Source organism: Monodon monoceros, unplaced genomic scaffold, assembly GCF_005190385.1.
Source record: "Monodon monoceros isolate NGI ecotype Baffin Bay Population unplaced genomic scaffold, NGI_Narwhal_1 Super_Scaffold_9, whole genome shotgun sequence".
In the NCBI taxonomy this organism is placed as follows: Eukaryota; Metazoa; Chordata; class Mammalia; order Artiodactyla; family Monodontidae; genus Monodon; species Monodon monoceros.
In genome coordinates this window covers 19,682,510-19,710,472 of record NW_021703786.1, presented here as the reverse complement: position 1 = coordinate 19,710,472, position 27,963 = coordinate 19,682,510, and the positions used below count along the sequence as shown (strand labels likewise).

General features: G+C 37.5%; 1 protein-coding gene across 3 annotated transcripts in view; it reads left to right on the top strand.

Annotated features, from left to right (window-relative positions):
• Positions 1 to 27,963, top strand: part of GPATCH8 (G-patch domain containing 8) — a 93,967-nt gene that overhangs the window by 32,664 nt on the left and 33,340 nt on the right. For 2 of the 3 annotated variants that reach the window (XM_029210919.1, XM_029210920.1), the window contains 2 exons: positions 22,050 to 22,117; positions 22,750 to 22,836. In XM_029210919.1, the coding sequence (XP_029066752.1) occupies positions 22,050 to 22,117; positions 22,750 to 22,836 (155 nt within the window). Of the gene's footprint in view, positions 1 to 19,959; positions 20,005 to 22,049; positions 22,118 to 22,749; positions 22,837 to 27,963 lie in introns of all 3 variants that reach the window. The other variant, XM_029210922.1, reaches the window with a different exon arrangement.

Here is a 27,963-nt window from a genome sequence, read left to right as displayed (position 1 = left end):
GGTGGAGGTGATGGGTGGGTGGAGGTGATGGGTGGGTGGAGGTGATGGGTGGGTGGAGGTGATGGGTGGGTGGAGGTGATGGGTGGGTGAAGTAAATGAAGTACATAGTATTGGAGTGTGCTTTCTTTGTATTATTTAGTGATGTTGTATTGTGGCTTCAGTATTATAAAGAAAACCATTCAACAGCAGAGTTTAATTTTTGCCCTCCCAAATTCTCCCTGAAGCTGGTGATGCCCTGGTTCTTTTTCTGTAATCAGAATCCATGTAGTAGTAGAGAGAAAAATTAACCTATATGAAACATAAGATGGAAGCAGAGGCTTCTTAGGGTTCTCTGAGAGGCCATTTCTCAAGTTCAGATCAGTCTCTGGGAAAGGTATGGCTTAAAGTTTCCATTGCATTTATTTTTTCTTTTAACTATACTAACCATTTGGATAACAAAATACTAACATTTCTGCTTCTGAATTCTTGCTAGTTGGAAACCAACCAACCAACTCCGTTCACTTTTTAGCTCCCTCATATTCAAGGGCTACTGTTTGTTCTTTGCAGATGTGAACACTACCTCAGAAATGATGGAAATCATTGCACTTCTGCTTCTGGTCATGGAGGGTCTTGTTGTATAAAGGGATCTTTGGGGAGAGGGGCGCTACTGTTGACTGATTCTTTGAATTTGGGAAATGAATTTCCACAATTTGAATGGGAAGTCTGATCAGTTCAAATGTGTATATTAAGGGGCACAAGAGGACAGGGCATGAAGCAGGATGTTTCAGTCTTTAAAACCTTTGCTTTTTATATTTTACATCCACAAATTCTATTCAGTGGTAACACAAAGGAAATGCTCAAAAAATATATTTCAAATTAATATTTATTACTAAGCATTCATCTATTCTTTTGGGCAGATAGAAAGATTTGATCACCATTAAACTTGTTTTCCAGTGGTGTAAGAACTTATTGCACACGATATAAAGAATACAGTTGAGAGCAATTAGTATGGCATAGACCATAGATTTTGTAAGAGTCCAGAAGAGAGACAGGTAATCAGGACTAAAGTAGAAATGACTTCTTGATAGGATTAGTCCCAGTGGTTTGCATAGTTAAGTGTTGTGTTGGGTTGAATTGAATGGAGGCGATAGTTCAGAATAAGGTCTGAAGGTTGGATTTGATCTTTCCCTACTATTTGAAACCTCTCTTCCTATTCAGAGATTCCCAGGAGCATTGCTGATTGTTACTCTCTTTGTTCAGGGACACAAGGGAGTAGAACTGGGGGGCATTTCATAGGGGCTAGCAAATCTGTTTGAATCCTAGAATTTTTCGTTGTAAGCATCAGAGACTTTAAAGTACAACTAGAACCTGCAGAGGGAAAGAGAGTGAGGGACATACAGACGGTGAGTTTAAGAAAGGTGAGGTAAATGGATACTCACCTATTTTTGGGTGATGGAAAATTATTATTATTGCTTCATTTTAAGAACACTTCTGAATTTGGTTCTCTTTAAACTTTGAGCTCCTTGAAAAGAGAAATTAGGTTTTATCCATATTTCACCTTCATCTCTATGGTGATAGGAATGTAATAAGCACTCAGTAACTCATAAATCCATTATTTATTTAAAATAACACGGAAATTTGAAGCCCATCTTTTTTTTTTCTTTTTAATTGTGGCAAAACCCACATAACATAAAATTGCCATCTTAACCATTTTTAAGTGTACAGTTCAGTAGTGTTTACTAAATTCACATTGTTGTGCAAAAGCCCATCTGCCTTGAACGGCTAGTACAGTCTTTACCCTTCAAAAAGAATGGAACCTTATTTATTGCCAATATTAAGGGGTGACTTTAATTGTCTTGTAAATGGCTCTTTTATTTTTTAGTGTCACATTCAACGTTGTGCAGGCATTGTGCTGGTTTCTCTTACATAGCTCTTTCTGTAATACCCACATGATTTGACCTAGAATACAGCCACCTTTATGGTATATTGAGGTAATTCATGACGATTTTTTTCATTGTACCAAACCTTTTCTATAAATAACCACTGAAGAAAGCCCTGTTGCTCCACTGAAAATCATGTCTCCTTACTATTGTATAGACCAGTCACTGCAAATAATTTCTAGGCTCATGGCTTTGTAAGTTCTTTGCATTTACTCGTTTATTGTCAACCTTTAGTTCCTTTTATTTGATTTTAAGGCTCTAACATTTTTAACATGCAACCATCCACTAAATTTAAACCTGATCTTTTTAGGATTTTTTGTTAACGTTTAAAAATTATTTCAACCCATGCAAGATTTTCACAAAGGGTGCCAGTCCCTGGGGCTACAGTGTATATAACTTGTCACTGGATAGGTTGGAGAATAGGGCATGCTAACTCTGAAGCAAAATTATCTGTGGTACGATAGAAAATTAAACTTTGTAAAGTGGGTTTAATTTTGTACTTGAATTTCCCTTATTATTCACCTTTTGTTCTCCCCTAGTATTTATTAAAATATTTCAAAAGTTAAGAAAAAATAGGAACTTGTGTGTGTGTCAGGTAAGTGATTATTAGTGTTAAAAAAATAAAAGACCTGTAGAAAAGATATGTTGACAAGATGTCTGAAGGAAACAACATAAAGAAAGGCCTGGGCTTCCCTGGTGGCGCAGTGGTTGAGAGTCTGCCTGCCGATGCAGGGGACACAGGTTCGTGCCCCGGTCCGGGAAGATCCCACATGCCGCAGAGCGGCTGGGCCCGTGAGCCATGGCCGCTGAGCCTGTGTGTCTGGAGCCTGTGCTCCGCAACAGGAGAGGCCACAAGAGTGAGAGGCCCGCATACCACAAAAAAAAAAAAAAAAAAAAAGGCCTGTTGATGAGAAATGTTATGGACAGTTTTTTATTATAGAGGCAGAGGATGTGTTTAATTTGGAATAAAGCAACAGCAAATGATAGTTGTATTTTGTGGCTGTTGAGCTGGATTTGGTTCTTGAAATTGTTTTGTAACCTTCCGGCAGCTTTGAAATGGAATGGAATGTAGCTCAGAATCTTTATTTTGCCATGCAATAGGTAAGTAGGTGTAGCCCAGAAGTGGTGCCTGAACTTCCTTTGTTATATTGTCTAAGCCGTTTGCTGATTTGGCTGATTTTTTGGTCACAAAGAAAAGTTCAGCACCTGAGAAAAATGAATGAGGTGTGGTATTATTTCATATTTCACGCTGTCTAGCGGGTTCAGTCAGTAACAGACAACCAACATTTACTGAGCTAATAATGTATTCTAGTTATACCAGTTGTAAATAGCATAAGCCATGGGCAAAGTAGATAAGACATCGTTCTTGCTCTTCAGGCTTATTTTCCAGTCCCCCAAGTCTTGCTTTTTAAACTTACTGTATACCTTTGAAGATTTTTTAAGGCCAGGGGCCATGTTTTATATTTTTTAGTATGTGATCAATTGAATATTTAATTGACAAATTGCTTCAAGTTCCTTGAGAGTAGGGATTCTCTTTTATTTTTGTTTAAAAGTACTTGGTGTAGGGTATGAGGCAGTGTGAGCAGCATTTGGAAACGTAAGATTTCGGTTAGAGTTTGGCTTTGCCACTTACTTTAAGGGACAAGTTGCCATAACTGAATTATTTTTCTCAGCAATAAATGGGGATTAAAATCTCTGCCTCTGTTCTCACAGAGTGATTATGAGGATAAAGTAAATTAACGTAAGTGAAGTCACTTTATACAAACTGTAAAACACTATATAAATGCTACTTGTTATTAACACCTCTGATGTATAGTGTATATTTAGATATTTTAACTGAATTTGAGATAATCTGTCTTTAGGTCTTCATCAAAAACCTAAATATAATAAAAATCATAAATAGAGAAGCCTCTGTCTTGCTACTCTCTATTTCCCAGCATTTGTAACAGTAGTAGTTTAATATGATAAGCTAGATATCTGACTCCCAGATCTGTGCTTTTAATGCTGTATATGTTGTAGGGTCCTGAGCCCCTAATTTTGGTGTTTGTTTCAGTAATTCTGAGCTCTTAGTTAGAACATGTAAAAGAGCCTCAGTCACTGAGCAATGGTGTTGTGACAACTGTATAGCAACCCAGAAAAAAGAAGTTGGATCCCCACTGTCATACCTTACCCCAAAATATATTCCAGATGAATAAAATATTTAAATGTAAAAGATGAAATCATGAATAGATGAACAATGGGATAATTATTATTTGAAAAATAATCTTAGGGCTTCCCTGGTGGCGCAGTGGTTGAGAGTCCGCCTGCCGATGCAGGGGACACGGGTTCGTGCCCCGGTGCGGGAAGATCCCACATGCCGCAGAGCGGCTAGGCCCGTGAACCATGGCCACTGAGCCTGCGTATCCAGAGCCTGTGCTCTGCAACGGGAGAGGCCACAACAGTGAGAGGCCTGCATACCGCAAAAAAAAAAAAAAAAATCTTAGAATGAGGAAAACTTTTCTAACTTTAACTCCAAACCCAGAAGACATTTAAAAAAAGGATAAATTTGACTGTATTTCATCATAAATAAGGTAAAAAACCAGAACAACAAGAAAAAAACAAACTGGGGGAAGTATCTGTAATATTTCATTACAGACAAAGGACAGATTTCCTTATGTATTTATCATCAGTTTGTAAAAGACTTATAACCTAAATAGAAAGGGAGAAACGATATGAGCACTGTTTACAGAAAAGTAATGCAAATGACCTTTAGGTGTTTGAAAATATTCTCAGTCCTTTTCATATTAGAGATAATGCATATTAAACTATGAGATATCATTTTTCACTTGTTGGCTTGGATAAGGCTTAAAAAAAAGAGTAGCCTGGTCAGATTTTGGAGAAAAGGTTCTTACATTATAGCCAGTGAGACTATAAACTGATAAAACCACTGTGGAAAACAATTTGAATTACTTAAAGATTAAAATACATGTATCCTTAGATCCAGTAATTCTGTTTCTATCTATCTATCTTTAACTTATTCATGAAATGCACAAAATAATGTATGATTGAAGTTATTCATTATATCACTGTGACTATTAGAAATAGTCTACCGTATTTCCTTGATTCTAAGACAGTTTTTCATATTTTAATAAAGATAAAATCAGATACACCTTATTAATTTTTTTTTTTTTTGCTGTACGTGGGCCTCTCACTGTTGTGGCCTCTCCCGTTGCGGAGCACAGGCTCTGGACGCGCAGGCTCAGCGGCCATGGCTCACGGGCCTAGCCGCTCCGCGGCACGTGGGATCTTCCCAGACCAGGGTACGAACTCGTGTACCCTGCATCGGCAGGCGGACTCTCAACCACTGCGCCACCAGGGAAGCCCCAGATACACCTTATTAATGGCATTATAGTTACAATTGGCAGCTTTTAAAATTTCTTTCTTAGTGGCACATAAAACTGTTTTACAGTTAATGGCATTTAAATTTTGAAAATTATTTTTGGCTGCATTGGGTCTTCACTGTTGTGCACAGGCTTTCTCTAGTTGTGGCGAGTGGGTGCTATTCTTCGTTGCAGTGCACGGGCTTCTCACCGCGGTGGCTTCTCTTGTTGCGGAGCATGGGCTCTAGGCACATGGGCTTCAGTAGTTGTGGTGCGTGGGCTCAGTAGTTGTGGCTCGTGGGCTCTAGAGCACAGGTTCAGTAGTTGTGGCACACGGGCCCAGTTGCTTAGCGGCATGTGGGATCTTCCCAGACTAGGGCTCGAACCCATGTCCCCTGCACTGGTAGGTGGATTCTTAACCACTGCGCCACCAGGGGAGCCCTAATGGCATTTTAAATTTGAAGAAATAGGATACTAAAATGGGTAAAGGGAAACCATGCAGCTTTAAAAGGATTGAGTTAGTTTCGTATGTACTCAATATATATAGAACAATTTCCAAGATACATTAAGTAAAGAAGCAAGGTGCAGAATAGTGTGTATTATAGTAAACTACCACTTGTGTTAAATGATATATATCATATACATGTATACGTGGGCAGATAGATAGATGTATACCTCCTGCTTAAAAATCACTATTTTGTTCCTGAAAATCAGACCTTCTGTATGAAAACCCTACTTGGGAACCTATTTACCATTATTTTAAATGGCTTATACATCAACCCAACCCCTAACCAATTTCTAAAACATAGCTGGCTGTTTATGAATTTTTTAAAAAATTAAGGTATAAAATACTTAAACATTTCTTCCTGATTACCAGATAATTACTATGGTTGTTAACAGTTGCTTTCTATGTAGTAACATGTCCATACCTTTTGTTGATACTTAAGCAGCTTTCCCGAAGCCCTACAAGTTGTATGTGGATTTACTCCAGATTTCTCACTTGTCTTTTCCTTAAAATGTTGAATTAGATTTTTGAGATTGAAAGATAAAAATTTTACAGTATGAAACCATTGGCTGGAAAATGTGTCAAGAAAGACGAACTGAAGCATTTCACTGTGAGATATTAAAAGGGTACATTCTGTGGGGTATGCCTATATATTTATTTTTTATTTGCTTGACTATGCAGAAAAAAATCTTTGTTAAGGCAGACTGTGAAGGGAAAGTGGGTTGCTTTTTACTGTATTTTAAAATTTGATATGATATACTTGTATTACTATTAAAAATATAGAAAATAATCATTTTGAAAAAGACTTAGAATAGGCAGAATCAAAGCAGAGTAGAGTTGGTTTCTTTGGTTTTATGTACGTGTCCCTCCTCCCACTCTAGTTTCAGTTAGCGAACAAATGGTTAATGTAGTTGGGTAAACCCTGCATTAGCTAAGCCCCAACAATGCTTCTACTACATTTTTTGACTGAAGAAAAACTAGATTTGAATTCAATACAATAGAAATATGTGGTTACAATTTAGACTTTATTGTTAAATTAGAATGTTGATCTTTAAAACCTAACTTCCTAAGAAAAGTCATTCTTTGGCTGAGGAGAAAATAGCTTTCCTTTAATATTTTGATGACATAGATAAATTTTCTGGATAGGATCTTTGTAAAAGCTGAGTTGTCCTTCTACCTTAGTTTCCCTTTGAAATTTGTTTTTCTTTGGGAAAAGGAAATAGCACCTAACTCAGTAGTATTATGTGCCAAATCTAGAATCTAAACGTTCTGCATGTCCTACTTAATGAAATACATATTACTATGCTCATTTTATAACTGAAGTTTTGGAAAGGTCATACAACTACTGAGTCTCTGCCATTCGAATATAAGCCTAACTTTGAAATCACTGTTTCTGTTGGGTTTGCCAAAAGGTTCGTTCATTTCTTTCCGTAAGATGGCTCTAGTAGTGCTTAGTTGTCTTTAACCTCATTTGAAACAGTTTTGTTAGATTGTATTGTGACAGCTGTCATATCAGCGTGCGTTTAAAAAAAAACTTATCAAAATTGGTGAATGTTTGTATAGCCATTTTAATATTGAAGATGGGAAAAAAGCAACATTTTTGGCATATTATGCTTTATTATTTCAAGAAAAGTAGAAATGCAACTGAAACACAAAAAAAGATCTGTGCAGTGTATGGAGAAGGTGCTGTGACTGATCAAATGTGTCAGAAGTGGTTTGCGAAGTTTCATGCTGGAGATTTCTCGCTGGACGATGCTCCATGGTTGGGTAGACCAGTTGAAGTTGATATCAATCAAATCGAGACATTAATTGAGAACAATCAACACTATACCATGCTGGAGATAGCCAGCATACTCAAAATATCCACATCAAGCATTGAAAATCATTTGCAGCAGCTTGGTTATGTTAATAGCTTTGATGTTTGGGTTCCACATAAGTTAAGCAAAAAAAACGTTATTGACCATATTTCCACATACGATTCTCCACTGAAACGTAACGAAAATGTACCGTTTTTAAAACAAACTGTGACGGGCGATGAAAAGTGGATACTGTACAATAATGTAGAATGGAAGAGATCGTGGGGCAAGGGAGATGAACCACCACGAACCACACCAAAGGCCGGTCTTCATCCAGAGAAGGTGATGTTGTGTATATGGTGGGATTGGAAGGGAGTCCTCTATTATGAGCTCTTTCTGCAAAACCACACAATTAATTCCAGCAACTACTGCTCCCAGTTAAACCAACTGAAAGCAGCACTCAACGAAAAGTGTCCAGCGTTGGTCAACAGAAAACTCATAATCTTCCATCAGGATAACACAAGACCACGTGTTTCTTTCATGACCAGGCAAAAACTGTTACAGCTTGGCTGGGAAGTTCTGATTCATCTGCCTTATTCACCAGACATTGCACCTTCGGATTTCCATTTATTTTGGTCTTTACAAAATTCTCTTAATGGAAAAAATTTGATTTCCCTGGAAAACTGTAAAAGACACCTGGAACAGTTCTTTGCTCAAAAAGATAAAACGTTTTGGGAAGGGCTTCCCTGGTGGTGCAGTGGTTGGGAATCCGCCTGCCTGTGCGGGGGACATGGGTTCGGGCCCTGGTCTGGGGAGATCCCACGTGCTGCGGAGCGGCTTGGGCCCGTGCGCCGCAGCTACTGAGCCTGCGCTCTGGAGCCCGTGAGCCACAGCTACTGAGCCGCGTGCCACAACTGCTGAAGCCTGCAAGCCTAGAGCCCGTGCACCGCAACAAGGAGTGGCCCCCCGCTCGCCACAGCTAGAGAGAGCCTGTGTGCAGCGGTGGAGACCCAATGCAGCCAAAGATAAATAAAAAATTAATTAATTAAAAAAAAAGTTTTGGGAAGATGGAATTATGAAGTTGCCTGGGAAATGGCAGAAGGTAGTGGAACAAAAGGGTGAATACGTTGTTCAATATAGTTCTTGGTGAAAATGAAAAATTTGTCGTTTATTTTTACTTTAAAAGCCAAGGAACTTTTTGGCCAACCCAATACATTTATATCTTTTCCCTTCTCAGAAAAAGCTGATAGCTGAAAATAAGAGTAGGTTTGAGGGGGACAGCAGACATGTAGTTCCCCCAAATCAAAAGAGTATGGATTGTCAGAAAGGCTTAGTTATACTTGTTGCTGGTCTAGCTGAAGGAACCTGTAGCTATAATGGCCTCTGTTCCCTGCTAATTAAATGAGCTATGCAGTCTTTATACATTGCCAAAGGTAAGCATAATTTTAATAATTCATGTATCAAATTTAGTAAGATACAGATTCTATACAACCTCTGACTATCTTAATGGAATTTAGTTAATATAAACAAAAGAGATGAACCCAGTTAGTAAACAAAATTCGTCAGAATTGTCAGTCTGTAGTAAGAAGTCTAGGTTTTAGGGCTAGACTAGAAAGGAAAAGGGATTGGGGGAATGGAGAAGGGGAAATGGTGAATTCAGATGCCATATAGACTACTTGTTTCTCAGTATAGGGATCGTCACATTTAAAGACAGACATTAACGGGCTTCCCTGGTGGCGCAGTGGTTGAGAGTCCGCCTGCCGATGCAGTGGACAGGGGTTCGTGCCCCGGTCCGGGAAGATCCCACATGCCGCGGAGCGGCTGGGCCCGTGAGCCATGGCCGCTGAGCCTGCGCGTCCGGAGCCTGTGCTCTGCAACGGGAGAGGCCCACATACTGCAAAAAAAAAGAAAGAAAAAGACAGACATTAACTATATGTTAAGACGTTATTTAATCAGAAGACATTAAATATATGTTAAGTTCACAGCAAAATAACCAGAAAGGAAGTAGCAAATTTTACTAATGAAGATTTAGAACAGATAAGTATAAAAGGCTATTTTATCGTTCTAGTACTTTTTTTCTAAGAAAAGGGTGAACTAGTTATAGAAGCAGTTTGCACATTATCAAGGTAGATTACTTTAAAAGAGGCAATCGCTGGTGAAGAATTACATGGAATTAGTTGCACTTTTATTAAATACTATATTCAAGAGACCATAATAAAGAATATACATGACATTATAAGATACCGCCCTTACTCTCATAGAGTTTGCCATTTATTTTAGGAGATAAGTGGAAGAAAGCTGAAGAATAAATTCTGTAAGGATGAATGACTAGGGAAGACTTCGCAATGAAGTCTTGAGGAGGGAGGAATAGGTATTACGGAAGAAAGGAGATAACTGATGTGTACAAAGTGATTACAGTTGGCAAAGAGTAGGCCTAGCTGGCTGGAGCAGAGAATGCCCATAGGGCAGTGCATTTCATACATTTTAAAAGCAGAAGAACCTCTCAAATTACATATTTTTTAAATGTCGAACCTTAATGTATAAAAGAGAGGGTGGAAAAAAATCCACAACTGTTTGTTTGAAGCAGGGGTCTAGGTCTCCAGGAGCAGTCTGAAAACCATAAATAGAAGGCAATAATGGGAAATTGGTTCAAATAGGCACAAATGTAATATTACTGACTATGTCCTAGGCACTTAACAGATATCTCATTTAATTCTTAAAGCAAGCCTATGAGATAATTATTGTTAATCCCATTTTGCAGAGGAAGAAACTGAGGCTTAGAGAAGTTGAGCAAATTGCTCAAGAATAAGCTACCAGTAAATGACAGTATCAAAATACAAACCTTGGTCTTTCTGACTCCAAAACCCATGCTCCTAACTACCACACTGAATGTGGAAGGCTTTAATGCTGCTCCAATTTGGAACTTTATTTTGTAAGCCAAAGGCAGTTTTTGATTAGAAGAGAGGTATAGAGTTTTATAGCAAGAAGAAATATTAAAGCTAATTTAATCTGAAATTCATTTTACAGATGAAGAAATTTAGGTTTAGGGTTCCAAAGTGCTGAAACCCAGTCCCCAATTCTCTGATTTGTGATCTGTTGTTCTTTCCATTATAGCAATGAGGACATTGGTGGTAGAAGTTAAATACTGGTGTAGCCGAAGTATGTCTGAAGATGAAGATGTAAAACCATTTAGAAAGCTGTCTAGGTATGAGTTGATAAGGGCATAGAATAGAGTGATAGCAATGGAACTGGAAAGGAAAGTATAGTTATGAAGGATGATAAGACAAATCAACTACGAAGCATAAAGTACAGTCAATTCATGCATGTGTCTTACTAGCAAGCCTTTGTTCACTGGGCTTAGTATTAATCCTTTATAATAGCTAGCATTTATTAAGTGTTTACAGAGTGCTTGCACATGTATAATCTAATTTAAATCCTCTCTGCGGTAGGTATTCCTGCTTTACAGATGAGGAAATGGACATTCTAAGGAATACTTTGCCCAGGATCTTACAGCATAAGTGGTAGAATCATGTTGCCAAAACCTATGCTTTTAATCAGTATGCTATCTATAATGTACTTCAGTGCTGTGTGGTGGGTTACTTCTGTCTCCTGGAGAAATGTGATGGTGGTGAGAAATAAAGTACTGCAGAATTAAAATATACAATAGTTATTCTGGCTGCAAAAATTGGAGATAGCTTTGAATGTGATATTTTTTCTTAGGGCACTTGAAGTGGTCATATATGTTTATGTTAAATATAAATTTGTATAAATTCGGTAGAAACTTGAGACTAGGTTGAGTGGTAAGAACCTTGGCCACATTTTTAAGGATGGTTGGTAATTGATCTCCAGGGGAAAAGAAAATACTGTAATTTCTGTCTCATACTATAATTTCCTCATTTATTTTTTCTTATACTTTATATTTCTCTCCTGTGGCATTTTATATATTCTACCTTGTATAATTTGTGTTTATGTGTCTCTTAACTCTCATTAGACTATAAACTCCTAAATGATAATAATTGATAGGCATTTATGTGTTCTCTGTTGCTTTTCATGTTTTTTATTCTGCACACAGTTATTGAATCCTTAGAATGTGCAGATCTGTAGTAAGTCTTAAAGAGTTGAAGAATGAATAAGATAGAGCCTCTGCCCTCCAGAGGCTCATGTCTAATATAGACACGAATGTAACAAATAAATGTAATGCAATGCAGTATAATATCATAATTGTGAAGTTAAAGGTACAGTGGGGGCTTAATAGAGAATTGAACAACCTAACTTAGAATTTCAACTTATTTCTTGAATGATTTAACAAGTGAAAAATCTCATATTGTGCGAATAAGGAAGCAAACAACTATATCAATATTTGCCCAACTATACTTGTTGATACATGGAATCTCCACATTCTTCCATAAGAAACACTGGTATTTAAAAGTAGGACCAAATGTAAACATAAGAACACAAAGTTAAAAGTATGTTTTGTGAGAAATATATTTTAATAAAGAAAAAAGCTAAAAATTGTTCATTAAAAATGGCTACCAAAGTTTGAAGTAATGGGATTGTACATTTAGAAAAGGGAACAAAATAATATTATCTTTCATTTATAAATGTGGTTTATTAGTTTTAAATTCAGTCTTTTCTATCTCTCTGAGTCTTTCCAAACCTGTGAAGTAGATAGCTACCAATTGAGAGTTACAGAGAAAACCTAGCGGGCGCTCAGAAAGAACAAAGGACAGTCTCAGGAGTAGGAATTGCAAACTGTGGTGCCTGTTGGGGCCAGGTGGTAACATACGCAATTGAAGCCCACTGAGTGTGAGACAGTAGGAAGTAGTGTGAGTTGTGCCATGTCTAGAGAGGAATAACTGCCACTCAGCTAGCTCATGCTCATTGTTACCATGTAAGAATATAGTCTCAGGTATTGCCAGACGTGAATTTTTTAAAAAAGAAACCAGAAATCCAGATATTTTGGTGACATTTACTAGTTGATAAACGTTGGCTCAAAGTTTAAAATAATCTGAGATAAACAAAACATGTTCAAGGCCCATATTTGATCCACAGGTTACCACTTTATGACCTCATTTGAAATTTGACCTGGGTTTAAATTCAAGCTCTGCAACTAGTAAGTGGTGTGACCTTGTTATAACCTCAATATACCCAAATTTTTAAAAGATTTGGGAGTTGTTTGGGGAAATTAAACATGATGGTATATAAGTTTTATACCTTATCCTATCTCATTTTCCTCTCTAATACATGGAGCGGAGATAATGCCACTTAATAGATTGAGAAACATAAGTGTTTATCCATGGTCAAACTGCTGAGGATAGTAGCTATGTTTGTAAGTCTTCTGACCTCTACACCAGTACTTTTTCCATTAGACTTATGATTCTCAAGCTTTAGTGTGTAGCAGAATCACCTTGGGTGCTTGTTAAAAATGTAGATTCCTAGGACTTCCCTGGTGGCGCAGTGGTTAAGAATCCGCCTGCCACTGCAGGGGACATGGGTTCGATCCCTGGTCCTGGAAGATCCCACATGCCGTGGAGCAGCGAAGCCCGTGCGCCGTAACTACTGAACCTGCGCTCTGGAGCCCGCAAGCCACAACTACTGAGCCTGCGTGCCCTAGAGTCTGCATTCCACAGCTACTGAGCCGATGTGCTGCAGCTACTGAGCCCATGTGCTGCAACTACTGAAGCCTGTGCGCCTAGAGCCCATGCTCCGCAACAAGAGAAGCCATCGCAAATGAGAAGCCCGCGCACTGCAATGAGGAATAGCACCCGCTTGCTGCAACTAGAGAAAGCCTGCGTGCAGCAACGAAGACCCAACGCAGCACCCCCCCCAAAAAAATATATGTATATATATATATTTTTGTAAATGTGGATTCCCAACCAGCACAACTCAGCAGGTCTGGGATGGGGTTCAGGAAGTAACATTTTAAACAAGCTCCCTAAATAATTTGCTTTGGACCATATGAATAAAATAAGCTTCTAAGAATGTTACCTTGACTGTAGTAAGTAGGGTAGACAGTTGGTTCTTTTGCTCATACAAAATATATTAATTTTTAGTCCGAATTAGTATAATGCTATTTATTTTTCTTATAGCCTTATCTTAGCTTGATTTGCACTGTTTCCTACATTATTACTTATGGACTTCTTGCCCTAGGTTTAATTTGCATGATCAAAATGAAATTGGTTTGTGTGGAAACTGGTTTCTTACTTTGGCAAGAAAGTGGAGTGTCCAAGAAACTTAAAATTAGAAATACAGAGTATAGAGTGACAGTGATTTCATTGTAATTAGAGTAGTCCAATCAGGTGGAAATAGTTGAAAATATAAACTTTCACTAGTTAAACCAATATTTGATAAGTAGGAACTAAGAGGAGACAAAAATGCCCTCAAAGTTGTATGGAATCATAGACTTCAGAACTGGAAAAGAAAATTTCTGTGGATGACCTAGGATCTCTGGGCTTTTTAGCAGAGACTTCAGAGGAAATAAGGAGGATTTTGAGTAATTTCAATCTACTTGACTTTCTGAATTTACTCCTACATTCCACGTGGACTTCATCTGTTACAAATTTGACATACTATGGATTAATAAGTTGCTGTTCAGTACACTTACATAGGTGCTATTGTCTTCCTCCAGATGACAGTAATAGTAAAATAGTAAGCATTTTAATTTATTCTGTTTTGCTTAGGCTTAATTAATTCTGTTTTGCTTAGGCTTAATTAATTTTCTTAGACAATTTGTACTATATGTTTAATTTGGAGAAGGTCTTGCTAAAGTATGCTTCATTCTTTTGGCTTGGATTTAACATTTGTATAACCTTGCTTTTCAAACTCAGTAGTCACTCTTTTGTTAATGGAATGATAACATGGGAAGGATTTGAGGGTAATACTTTGGTAATAATTTTCTCCATCTGTAAATAGGGTTGTTTCATTATCACCAAATTGTAGGTAGAACATTAAAATTTATCACAGTTTCTTAGAGTGTCTTTAATTTTAAGGTACTTATTGCCAGTTTTGGAAATGAAAGAACAAACTGATTTTTAAATTTTCTGAGGCCTTAAGAAGATGACAGTGTTAAGAGTTCAACAGCATCCTATATAGTGATTTATAGTGAAACGTTAGGGTTTACAAAGCATCTTCTGTTTGTTGTTTCTTTTGATCTACATGCCAGTCCTGAAAGTGAGGATAATATCTCCATTTTGCAGGAGAGGCTGCTGAGACTCATGTGCTGATTGTCAAAAGTCACACAAGTGTTTAGAAATTCTCTTATTGGAGAACTGAGTTTTTGTAGCCAGCATTTTTAGGGACTACCTAGAAAAATATAGAAAGAAAATAATTAAAGATGAGTTGAGGAGGGGGTTGATGTGTAGAGTAAAGGAAGAACAATCTAAATGAAGCTGGAAGGTCTTTTGGGGTTATAGAGTGATCCTGGAATATTAAGAAATTCTCAGTGTAGTTAATGGAAGTACTTAACCAATAGTAAGAGGATACAGCTCTAAGAAGGCATTGGATTGTTGGATTATTACAATACCATAGGACTGGCTACTATCTGCATAACTCCCCCAAATATTTTCTACTCTTCAAACTTAAGAATTGAAGTGAACCTTAGAGACCATTAAGTCTGTCTAACTCCTTAAACATTTGGTGCCTGCTTCTTCTTGTCTGCTAATGAGTGATGATAGATAAAAGAAATTGAACAAGGTTGTAATGAATAGTAATGCAAAACTCAACTATTTCTTTATATAAGCGTATATATTTTTTGAGATATGGAGACCTGTATAATATAGCATATATCTTCTGTTTGATAAAATAATTCCTTGATTACAAGACAGTTAAATCATCAGTATCTTGTGGCATCAAGCAGAAAGCACTGTGATGACTAAATATTTATTTATACCTGAACAAGGTGAGACCCACTATGAACATGTTCATTCTCTTGAGTCAACAAATGCTTTTTAATTTGTTATATCAAATTATGTCCCAGATACTGTATCAGTTATTCAGGATATAAACATAAGTAAAACTCAGGGCACAAAAGTGTTCCCCATTTTTTAAAAACTAAGGACCTAAAATTGTTTTGCCTTCTCCCCCTATGCCTCATATTTTAGATTATTTTACCCTGAAATTTATTTACTAAATTGGTTTTCTCCTTTAAAAAATAAATTTATTTTTATCTTACCAAATGGTTAGCATGAAGCAGGCAGTGTTCAGTGAGTTGATGTGATTTAAGCTAAATTTGGAGTGAAAGTATGATTTCCTTTAGGTGACTTTTTTTTTTTTTTTTTTTAATTTATGGTACCTCAGGCATTCCCTTTATTACCTCTCCTGAGGGCTTGAGTATCTCATGTCACCCCTGAATGAGATATCTTTTCCAGGCTTAACATTCTGATTCTAACACTTTATTTTAATTTATAATTTATTTTGCCCCTTTTCTGTCCCTGTTTATTAATATATTAGATTATATGATTAAAATTGAACTATTTTACCCTAGAAGTCAGCTCTGATACTTTGGGAAGATGGAAGGATCTTTTGGTCACAGTTAAACTTCTGTGCTTTTAGAAAAACACCTGTGTTTGAAAATCAAAATAACCTGGTTGTTGTATAGATCATTAAACAGGCTGTGACAAGAATATAGTTATTTTTTGTAGTGCTAGAAAATTTGGATTCTCTTTTGAGTAGGAAGCCTTTAAAAAAAAAACAACCTTAGAAACTCTATAGGGAATAATTAATATGCTTGATGTTTCCTAAGGAAAAAATATCTAAATGATGCTGAAAGTAATCATTGTTCTTATGCTACTGAAGACTATTATTTTCAGGAGAAATATGCAAAAGTGAAGCTTTGGTTTGGAAATGAATGTACCACTTTTTACCCAGGAAGTATTTCTGAAAGTAGTATCTAATCACTGTTTTAGTAAATGAAATTATATTTAAACACACTAACATAGCTTACTGTAGAGTCTTATTTTGAATAGTTTTGCAAATCAGAGAATAGTCACCCTCCTAATTTTGTATTATTCTTGATTTTCACATATGTATTTGAGTTGCTTAAAGTATGAAATAGATTTAAAGATGTCAGGTGAGGTTCTTGGCTTTTATTAGTTTAGTGGCCTTTTGGAAGTAGATTTTGTGACTTTCTGATGGCTTTTTTTTTTTTTAATTTTTATTGAAGTATAGTTGCTTTACAATGTTGTGTTATTTTTGATGGCATTTATATTCTGCTTTATTGGGGTCAGTCTTTAAAAACAGTTTTGGACATCTTTAAAAGACAACATTAGACATTTAAAAACTTTTTGAACCATATGTGCATTGGCTCCACAAGTGTTCGTCCCGCCGCCCCCCCCCCCATGCCAGAAGTTTATATTGGTAAGATTATTTTGCCTAATTATAGGTAATTCATGGGGTGTGGGACTTTGTTTCAATCACTGCCATATGCCCAAAGCCTTCCAAGGGTACTTGGTATATAGTAGCAACTCAGTAAGTGTTGTTGAGTGAATCTCAGTAAAGGAAAAGGCAGCTGAGGTAAATTGGGTGTTCTTACCTCTGTTGATATCCAACTAGTGTTTTAATCACTTCAGAAGCTTCTTCATTTCTAATTTATTTCTGTGGAGAAGTCACGTGTCTTCTGTTTCTGAAGTGTGCTGATTACCAGATTATGGTTGTCCTTTAATATTTTCTTCCCAGTTGTTCTATTCCTGGAGTTAGTTTGTTTAAAAATAGTGTTTGTGGGCCTTCCCTGGTGGTCCAGTGGTTAAGACTTCACCTTCCACTGCACAGGGTGCGGGTTCAATCCCTGGTGGGGGAGCTAAGATCCCACATGCCTCACGGCCAAAAAACATAAAACAGAAGCAATATTGTAACAAATTCAATAAAGACTTTAAAAATGGTCCACATCAAAAAAAAATCTTAAAAAAAATTTAAAACTAGGGCTTCCCTGGTGGCAGTGGTTGAGAGTCTGCCTGCCAATGCAGGGGACACGGGTTTGAGCCCTGGTCTGGGAAGATCCCACATGCCGCGGAGCAGCAGGGCCCATGAGCCACAACTACTGAGCCTGCGCATCTGGAGCCTGTGCCCTGCAACAGGAGAGGCCGCGACGGTGAAAGGCCCGCGCACCGCGATGAAGAGTGGCCCCTGCTTGGCGCAACTAGAGAAAGCCCTCACACAGAAACGAAGACCCAACACAGCCAAAAATAAATAAATAAATTTAAAAAATAAAATAAAAAAATAGTGTTTGTAGAAAAAAAAATTATTTCTTCACAGTCCAGTTCTTTGGGCCAGTTTTGTAGATTGGTATGTCCGTAAGTGTTTCAAAATCAAAACTGATTAATGTGAGGGATTATTCTCAGAAACTGTGTGGCTATAAGCAATCAGTGGATTTTGGTATTTAGCTTTATTCTCTCTTCAGTTATGATAAGTCATAATACCATCACATTTTAGCAAGAGATGAATATGTGAACATTTTAGCATGTTTGTCACTGTAGAAGTAAGCCTACCTTCTAAAATATAGAATGTACAATACTGTTTGGTTAATGAAACATCATTTAAAGTTTTTCCCATCTCTTAAAAAAATTTTTTTTAATTAATTAATTGATTTTGGGGGGCTGCGTTGGGTCTTCATTGCTGTGCGCAGGCTTTCCCTAGTTGTTGAGAGCGGGGGCTACTCTTCGTTGCAGTGCACGGGCTTCTCATTGCGGTGGCTTCTCTTATTGCAGAGCACAGGCTCTAGGCACGTGGGCTTCAGTAGTTTAGTTGTGGCTCGCAGGCTCTAGAGCGCGCAGGCTCAGTAGCTGTGGTGCACGGGCTTGGTTGCTCTGCGGCATGTGGGATCTTCCCGGACCAGGGCTCGAACTCGTCTCCCCTGCGTTGGCAGGCGTATTAACCACTATGCCACCAGGGAAGCCCTTAAAAAAGTTTTTTAATTGAGGTACGAATGACATACAATATTATTTTAGTTTCAGGTGTACAACATAATGATTCGATATTTGTATATAGATTTACAGTTTTGATTTAGAAAATATGAGTATCAATTTTTTTCCCCGATCACATGAATACATTGGTATTGAAACATTCTAGATGTGGTATGTTTTCTTTCCTTTTTCCCCCCTTGTCCAGTTGGCTAGATCACAGTCATAGTATCTATATATAGATCTTTGGCTGAAGAGGACAGTTTCTTTTAAGGAAAGTAAGTGTTATGGTTGAAGTTGCCTCCTTTGAAATGAAATAAACAACAAAATGTTCTTATTTTAATGGATTTTAAGAAATATTTGTCCCTGTTAAGAGAAACCAAGAAATAGGGAACCTGGATTTCATTCAATGTGTTTTAAAAAGAAGTTGAGTTTTCTAGAGAATATTATAATAGCAAACATTCTGTTGCTACCTACCCTTTGAAAAGTCATAACTATAGGTTGTTATTCAGATGTTCCACAGTGATGTGCTCTATGATAGGATTTATCATTGATCACAAATGAATAAATTAAGGGGATTTTTTTTCTTTTTTTAAATGCTGCAACCTCTTCCTGTATGTATTGTTCAGTGTCTTTTCCCAGTGAGATTTTTCCTTGGTCAGGAGCCTCTAATGAAAGAAATTACTATTTGGCCCAGGCAGTAATGTTGCCTTCAGATTGCTTTTAAAGCCAGACTGTTTGTTTTCTGTGAGTTACCTCTGAGTGGACTAATTGTAAATGTGACAGCCCTTTTGATGCCACTTTCTCTGGAGTTACTGGTGTTCTTCAAAGCTTGGCTTTGTTGTGTGCAGAAAGAGAGATGTTGGCGGACTTGGGAAAACTTCATTAAAAGGAAACAAAAGTTCTAAGGAAAGCTCCTTCAAGAGTTTTATTCGTTCATAACAGAACTCAAATGCACATAAGTTTTCCAAGCACTGAAGATCTAAGGTTATTTTCCAGACCTTTTACTTATTATATATTTTCAGTAAGGTCTTGATGAACCCCTCCACCCCCCAAATCCTCTTAGAGTTCTTTTAGTGTAGCAGATGACTTGATGATCACTGTCCAGTTGATCTGTCTTTGCTGTTATTTCTTTAAGGAAAAAGTCCCACCTTGGGCCCTGAGTACTGATTTACCGGAATGAGTAGTTAAATGAGATATCGGAAGGTAGAGCTAGTTTTTTCACTTTCTCTCACCTTCTCCCCTCCCCCTGCATTATTTTAGAGGAGGTTGTTCATGTTCTCAAGTAGCCGTACAAAAATCTCACACCCTGACCCAACCAGTATGAAAACAACCGCTGTAGCACAAAGTGTCCTTCCCGTGTCCCCAGCTGAAATTGGGGGAGGGACAAAGCCCAATTGTTACTTTACCCCATCCTGTCTGCCTGCTAGAAGGCCTGTTTCCTACCCTAATGGTTTCTGCCTAACAAATGGTGTTTCTTTTTTACAGCATTATGATCCTGGACTTGTTGTGGTGATGGTAAACTTAGCAGTGGTAATTTTTTATTTTCAGACTGAATTACTCCTTTTGTCATCAGTGCACCAATATGTTAGGCTTAATTTCTCTGTTGTAGCCTTCATCCTTCTGCTTGGTCTTTTTCATTTTCCTTTCCTTTCCTTATGCAACTTGTCTGATCCTTGTTCATTAAAGGGTAATGTTAAGAAGGGATATATCTGTTTGTGTTAGAACTGCCAAAAAAAAAAAATCAGTTAAAACATTAAATTCTAATACTGTAAAAACTTGATTTCCCCACAATATAATGGGCACTAGCACTTGCTACTGCAATCTATAAATAAATTAAAACAAACTTTGACTGCCTTAGAAGGCAAAAGTACTAATGCAGAGTTTATAACAGGGGTTTACAGAGGTAATGAATTTATACCAAAATTTTCTTGATTCTTACAAAGCAAATTCTGACAAATAGAAAGATATCAAATCAAAAAAAAAGTAAAATTACTTTGACATTTGTTTTCAATTCTTTCATTGGACCATTTCTTTTTACCAGTAAATCCCTGATTGAGACGTTATGAAAGTGATATTGCACCTAGGAAGTCATTTTTATAACCTGTCTTTAATTTGGTCCTTTTGCTAAAGATTGCAGTCACTGCTTATTTATTATACCATTGGGCATCAGGTAATAATGCATTTTTATTTTGTTTAACTGACAGTATTTGATAGTGTCTAAAAGAAGGCTGTATTTTAGAACTTTGTTCTCTTTTCTGGCATGAGATGTTCTTTATTAAACATTTTTTTCACTGTTCCTAATTACCTTCTTATTGTTTACAAGCAATAATGGGATATTGGTGATAAGTAATTGAACTTCTGAATTTGTTTTTCGTTACTTTTTGAAACACAAATTAATCCCACAAATACAGAGCAACTGGATACAAGTGGTTGCTGGTCACTTTGGAAACAGTTTTTTTTTTTTCCTCCTGGACTAATCCTAGTCATGATCATGGCTTTTATTGCTTTTTTTTTTTTTCCAAATTTGTTTTTGGTAATATCTCAGATTTAGACTGACAAAACTCAACTTTTAGCCCAAAGGTATAATATATATGTGTGTATAACAAAAAAACAAAAATAAAAAAACAGTTGTTTACACCAGCCTGAGTGAAGTGATGAGGGAAGTAAACATTGTGTTTTTTCACTAAAGGTATACAACGGATAAGGTAAGTCCTCTTTTCAGTGGGCTTACATCACAATAAACAGCGCAAGTTGTGATGTAAAACAGCTGTGGTAGTAAAGTGCTTGTCTGCCCCATTTTGCTTTGTTTGGCTGGTTATGAGTGGATTAAATATACATTTTTTAAAATCTCCAGCATAGATCAATTAGTTTAAAGTCAATTTTCTTCGCAACTAGTCCTTTTCACAGCTTACTGATTGCCACAGCCAGTGTTAAATCCACTCTGGAAAATGGGACCTCAGAGCACCAGTTTAAAAGTGAAACTATTTTTTGTTCCTAAGGGCAACTAACTGTTGCTTTCTATTTAATTTTTTTCACCACCTCATTTAATTGTAAAGCATCTTTTGAATACAAAAAATATATTAAACATGCTGAGTTGCTGTTATTGAATTTTCCTGTATCATGTTTGAAACTGTGCTCTTCCGATTTAAACATGTCAGTTGAGATATTTATTACCAGTTTTAAAAGTGTGTGTGGGAAGATGTCAGTGGACAGTAAGAGTGAAGTGATTTTTGGTGGAAAGTTATTTGGAGGTATTTTTAAAAAGGAATTTCTAATGTTTTTGATTTTAAACTTCCTGGTGCCATTGCTTAGAAGTGCTTTTGCATTACTTATTTAATTTTGCCATAGTAATCTGGAATCATCCCCAACTGGAAGGTCAACCAAGGTGGTTAGTTGGGCTTGAACTGGGAGAGGTAGGTTTGGTTGTAAGCTGTGAGAATGGCTTGTGTTTGGTTCACTGTAGCTTTCTGGTCTCTGCACTCCAAGGCAAGATCTCTAACCACCCAAACCCAATGTGTAAAGCGAACTGTTGACTTAGCTTTGCATCTAACCTTAATTATATGTTCCTGTTACAGGGAGAACAGATCCCATTCCAATCGTTGTCAAGTATGATGTCATGGGCATGGGTCGCATGGAAATGGAGGTAAGTTGATCTCATTGGTTCACTTGTTTTTGGGATATTTAAAATTGATACTAATTCCAAATTCACATGTAGTTTTAATGTTTTTGAGGGGAAATTTTAAAATGTATTTTACATTCTCATTTAGTGCTGCCTTTGAGGCAGGTAGGTGGCAAATAATGCCCCTGTTATAAAGAAGTTGAGTGGTTTCCCGAGGGTTATGCCACAAGGCAAGGTCAGATTTAAACCCAGACCCCGGTGCTCATTTCCATAGGCAGTGTTGCTCAACTCTTAAAATAATTGCTGTGGTAGAAGCTTTGCCCCTGTAGAGCTGTGTACAGCTGTCATCTGTGATATCTTCTTTTCATTGCCTGAAATATTTTTCTCCATTTACTCCTAATTCTTTGGCATTGAACATTGAAGTAAAGTCTGTTATCATCAACACATGTGCCTGTTGGGAACCACCAGCATGAAAAGATTAATGAACTATTTTGCATGCTATTTTCTCTGTGGGGTGACAATAAAGCAAGAGGTAGCTGAGCAAAAAGTTAGAAGTTTCTTATTTTCATACAATACTGTAGTTGTGTAAATGACTTTTTTATGGCTAATTGGGGGTACTTTAGGAATTAAGACTAATTATATCTGTTTTTGTTAAGCTTGATTATGCCGAAGATGCTACCGAACGGCGCCGTGTCCTAGAAGTAGAAAAAGAAGACACGGAAGAACTGAGACAGAAGTACAAGGTACTTAAATGAAGCCATTCTTGCATGTGGGGTGTTCACACTGAGATATTCATTTTGGTGACAAGAATCTGTTGACAGCAACATTTGTTTGACCTTTGCTGGTGATTAGTCTCAGACCTCGGGTTTCTGTTACTTTCTTATTTATTGCTTCTGTAAAAACTATAGAGATAATAATAACCACTTTGTATTATTATCTGTTGGGGAGAGTGCATTAGTGTTTGAAAATGCAGTGCCAGGTATACATTAGGTAGTAATAGCAGTAAAAATTGGTGAGTCCTTTGAGAGCTTGATACCTGTTGATAAGCCTTTTCTTTTTTAATGGATGAGGTGTCTGACGAATGACAAACAATTGAGAACTTCAGTATCTTCCTTTTTAAGCAGGTAGTTATAGAAAACTGCAGCTTAAAACATGTTATAAGTTAGCTTTCAAAAAGACTGACAAGGGTGCATGCCTTTCAAGATGTTTTAGTAAGCCCAGTCTCTACCATAAAATAGGTAAATTTGAAGATAAGAAAGAGAATTAGTGAAGATTATCATATAGAAGCTGGTTTTGGTCATGATACTTAAGGTGAGAAGAGAGAAAAGGGATTCATTTTTAAAAATCTGTTCTACCGTAAAAAAATATATAATGCAAAAACTGACAGAACTACAAGGAGCAATGTTATACCTACCACAGTTGTTGGAGATTTTAATATACCTCTCAGTAATTGATAAAAGTAGAGGAAAACAATCAGCAAGGATGTTTGGAAGACTGGAACATCTCATTTAACAAATTTCACCTAATGATTATATAGAACTATACACCCAATCACTTTGAAAGTGACAAATTTCAAATATATATGAAACATTTATTTAAACAAATTTTTACCATGTTCTGTGTCATAAACAAAGTATCAACAGATTTCAAAGAACTGAAATCAAGTTACCAAGCCATAAAACAATTTTTTTAAAAGATTTTTAAAAATCTCTGTTTCAAAATTAAGAAGCACATTTTTACATGTAACCTGTCAGTAAAAGAAGAAATCACAACGGTAATTGGAAAATATTTTGGACTGAAAGATAAAAATGCTACACATCAAAACTTGTAAGATAAGCTAAAGCAATATGATACATGATAGCAAATACATGTCCTTTTTTTTAACATCTTTATTGTAGTATAATTGCTTTACAATGCTGTGTTAGTTTCTGCTGTATAACAAAGTGAGTCAGCTATACATATACATACATCCCCTTATCTCCTCCCTCTTTCGTCTCCCTCCCACCCTCCCTCCCACCCTCCCTATCCCACCCTCCCTCCCACCCTCCCTATCCCACGCCTCTAGGTGCACACAAAGCTGATTTCCCTGTGCTATGCAGCTGCTTCTCACTAGCTATCTATTTTACATTTGGTAGTGTATATATGTCCATGTCACTCTTTCACTTTGTCCCAGCTTACCCTTCCCCCTCCCCGTGTCCTCAAGTCCATTCTCTACATCTGCGTCTTTATTCCTGTCCTGCCCCTGGGTTCTTCAGAACTTTTTTTTTTTTTTTTAGATTCCATATATATGTGTTAGCACACGGTATTTGTTTTTCTCTTTCTGACTTACTTCACTCTGTATGACAGACTCTAGGTCCATCCACCTCCCTACAAATAACTCAATTTCATTTCTTTTTATGGCTGAGTAATAATATTCCATCGTATATGTGCCACATCTTCTTTATCCATTCATCTGTCTATGGACACTTAGGTTGCTTCCATGTCCTGGCTATTGTAAATAGAGCTGCAGTGAACATTGTGGTACATGGCTCTTTTTGAATTATGGTTTTCTCAGGGTATATGCCCAGTAGTGGGATTGCTGGGTTGTATAGTAGTTCCATTTTTAGTTTTCTGAGGAACCTCCATACTGTTCTTCATAGTGGCTGTATTAGTGTACATTCCCACCAACAGGGCAAGAGGGTTCCCTTTTCTCCACACCCTCTCTGGCGTGTATTGTTTGTAGATTTTTTTTTTTTTTTTTCCGGTATGCGGGCCTCTCACTGTTGTGGCCTCTCCCGTTGCGGAGCACAGGCTCCAGACGCACAGGCTCAACGGCCAAGGCTCACGGGCCTAGCCGCTCTGCGGCATGTGGGATCTTCCTGGACCGGGGCATGAACCCGTGTCCACTGCATCGGCAGGCGGACTCTCAACCACTGTGCCACCAGGGAAGCCCTGTGTGTTTTATTTTATCCAGAGTTATCATATGGTGAAATCTCTCTCTTCCTTCTCTTCCTTTTTTTCTTTCCCTGTTCTCTTTTCCCTACCCCTTTCTTTATGCACTCTTCAACCCATTTAGACTGGCTTTAGCACTTTTCACTGAACCAGTTTATTCAAGGCTGCAAAATACCTTTATTTGCTAAATCCAGTAGACCTTTTAAAGTTCTTATTTTCTTCCACGTCCTGCTTCTTTGCATCATTCAATACAATTGACCACTCTTTTCTCTTTAAAACAATTTCTTTTCTCTTGCTTTTGAAGATTTTATAGATTCCTCCTCCTTATCTCTCTTGCTGCTTCTGTATAGATTCCTTTGTTGACTCCTTCTCTTCTGCCTGAACTTTTTTTTGTCTCTTCTTATTTATTTGTTATGCTTAGAACATCTCATTTTTTATTGGACTCAGACTTAGAAGTAGAAGCTCTCAGAGAAGACAGCCTCTGTCTATTGGCAATCTGTTCCTGGCGTTTTTCTTTGGCCTTCTTTATTCTGTTGCCAGAAGTTTAGCATATTCTGCAGCCTCTTCCTTATTTTTCTTAGTACGCTGTTTCTTCAGAGCAATACGCTGACATTTGTGTTGCAGAACACATGGGGTAACAAGATGGTGAACCTTAGGTGCTTTGGTCCTAGGTTTCTTACCTTTGTTTAGGGGCTTTCTCACAACATACTGGCGGACATCATCTTTATTTTTTTTAACATCTTTATCGGAGTATAATTGCTTTACAATGGCGTGTTAGTTTCTGCTTTATAACAAAGTGAATCAGTTATACATATACATATATCCCCATATCGCTTCCCTCTTGCGTCTCCCTCCCTCACACCCTCCCTATCCCACCCCTCTAGGTGGTCACAAAGCACCGAGCTGATCACCCTGTGCTATGCGGCTGCTTCCCAGCAGCTATCTGTTTTACATTTGGTAGTGTATATATGTCCATGCCACTCTCTCACTTTGTCCCAACTTACCCTTCCCCATCCCCATATCCTCAAGTCCATTCTCTAGTAAGTCTGCGTCTTTATTCCCGTCTTGCCCTTAGGTTCTTCATGACCATTTTTTTGTTTGTTTTTTAGATTCCATATATATGTATTAGCATACAGTATTTGTTTTTCTCTTTCTGACTTATTTCACTCTGTCGGACATCATCTTTAGAGAGATTGAGAAGTTTGCGGATTCTGCTAGCTCTTTTGGCGACAAGGCACAGTAGTATCAGTGAGTCAGGAATATCCTTCTCCCCTTTTTTTACGATGACCAAATTGAGAACACTCAGACTTGCATTCACAATGCAACCCCGTACAGATTTATGCTTTCTTTCTCCAGTCCTCCTTGGTCTGTAGCAGGAATGCCCCTTACTCAGTAGCAGGCGGACTCGGCCATGGGTCAAGACACCCTGCTTCATGGGGAAACCTTGTTTGTCGTTCCCACCACTGATTCGGACCACATAACCCTTCCATTCTTCACCCAGAGCGTCAGCAGCAACTTCTGTGGCCATACGCTTCTCATAAAAGGTATGAAGTTTTCGTTCATCATTCACTTCAATGAGTTTCTGGCAGCCAGTAGCTGGGAAAGAGATGTTCCGCTTTATCCTGAAGTGGCTGATTGCCTCCGAGGCGCCACAAAAAAGAGCTGCCTAAACTTTAGATGTTGGAGTTCTTCAGGTTAGGACCTGGGCCGTCTTTTTCTGTCTAACCACTGTCCTTAAGCATAGAATCATCATGCCACTGTTTAGAAATTTTTCACGTGGTTGGCTTTTATCCTTTAGGTCTTAGCTTAAATATTACTTCACAAGAAATCTTCCCTAACCACCCAATTTAAATAAATCCTCTACTTTATTCTCTTGCAACACTCTCATATATAATTTATAATTATAAATTTTTGCTTGTAACCTTATTTATAGGCTGACTGTGGTACTGGAAAGAAAGGGCCTTGAGGAGAGAAACTGTCTATTTCTCTGGCAATATGTATACTGCATCCAGTATAGTGCCTGGCACATAAGTACTCAGTAAATACGAGTCGAACAAATAAATTCTTGGAAATGATGGGGAAAACCAGGTCTATTTGGTATACTATCAGAAATATAAACATTTTAGAGAATACATTTTTATTGTTTTTCAAGTAAAAGTTACACTATCAAGTAAATAATAAATACATGAAGTAGCTGAGTAATTCACAACCTCATTAGATTACACATTATATTTTGAGGCCCTTTCTCCTCCGACCAAGACATTATTTCACTTTTGAACTCTTTGTGGTAGGTACAACAAGAATTACTTACTCCCATTTTATTGATCAGACTATTTACTGAGAAATCTTGTCAACTTTGAATTATACAGCTTGCGAAACCCTCTCCCCTTCTTGATGTCACTCCTTTATTTCATATTTGTTCTTCACCTTCACATGACCTCGGAACCTTGACTTTAGTAACTTAGCCCCTCCTTAATTTATACTTCTTGAGCGCCACAAATTGATATTTTACTTCTCTCAACACTTTGATTCCAACTTCTTTTCTTCCTAATCCTTTTTTTGTCATACCTACTCACCAGGAACCAATCCCCACTCAGAAATATTTGCATTCTTCATTTCTATGTCTTTACTGTAGTGCAGTGTGGGACTGGTGCCAACTCACTGGACTCCCAGAACTGCCAAGGAATCCTTTTACGCATCAACTCCCTCTTAGTCTCTTCAGCTGTCATTCTCAAACATTGATCTTTAAGCCCTCATCTTCCCTCAGCTACCCTTGTCCTTCCTCCATCTTCCCTTACTCCTAGTAGAAAACTTAAAGAAAATTTGGACTATCAAATGGTAATATCTGTATTATCTGTACCTGTAATATCTGCCATCAAACTTGGGTCTATCTCTTCCCATCCTTAAATATTTCTCCCTTGTTTCATAATCTGTCAAAT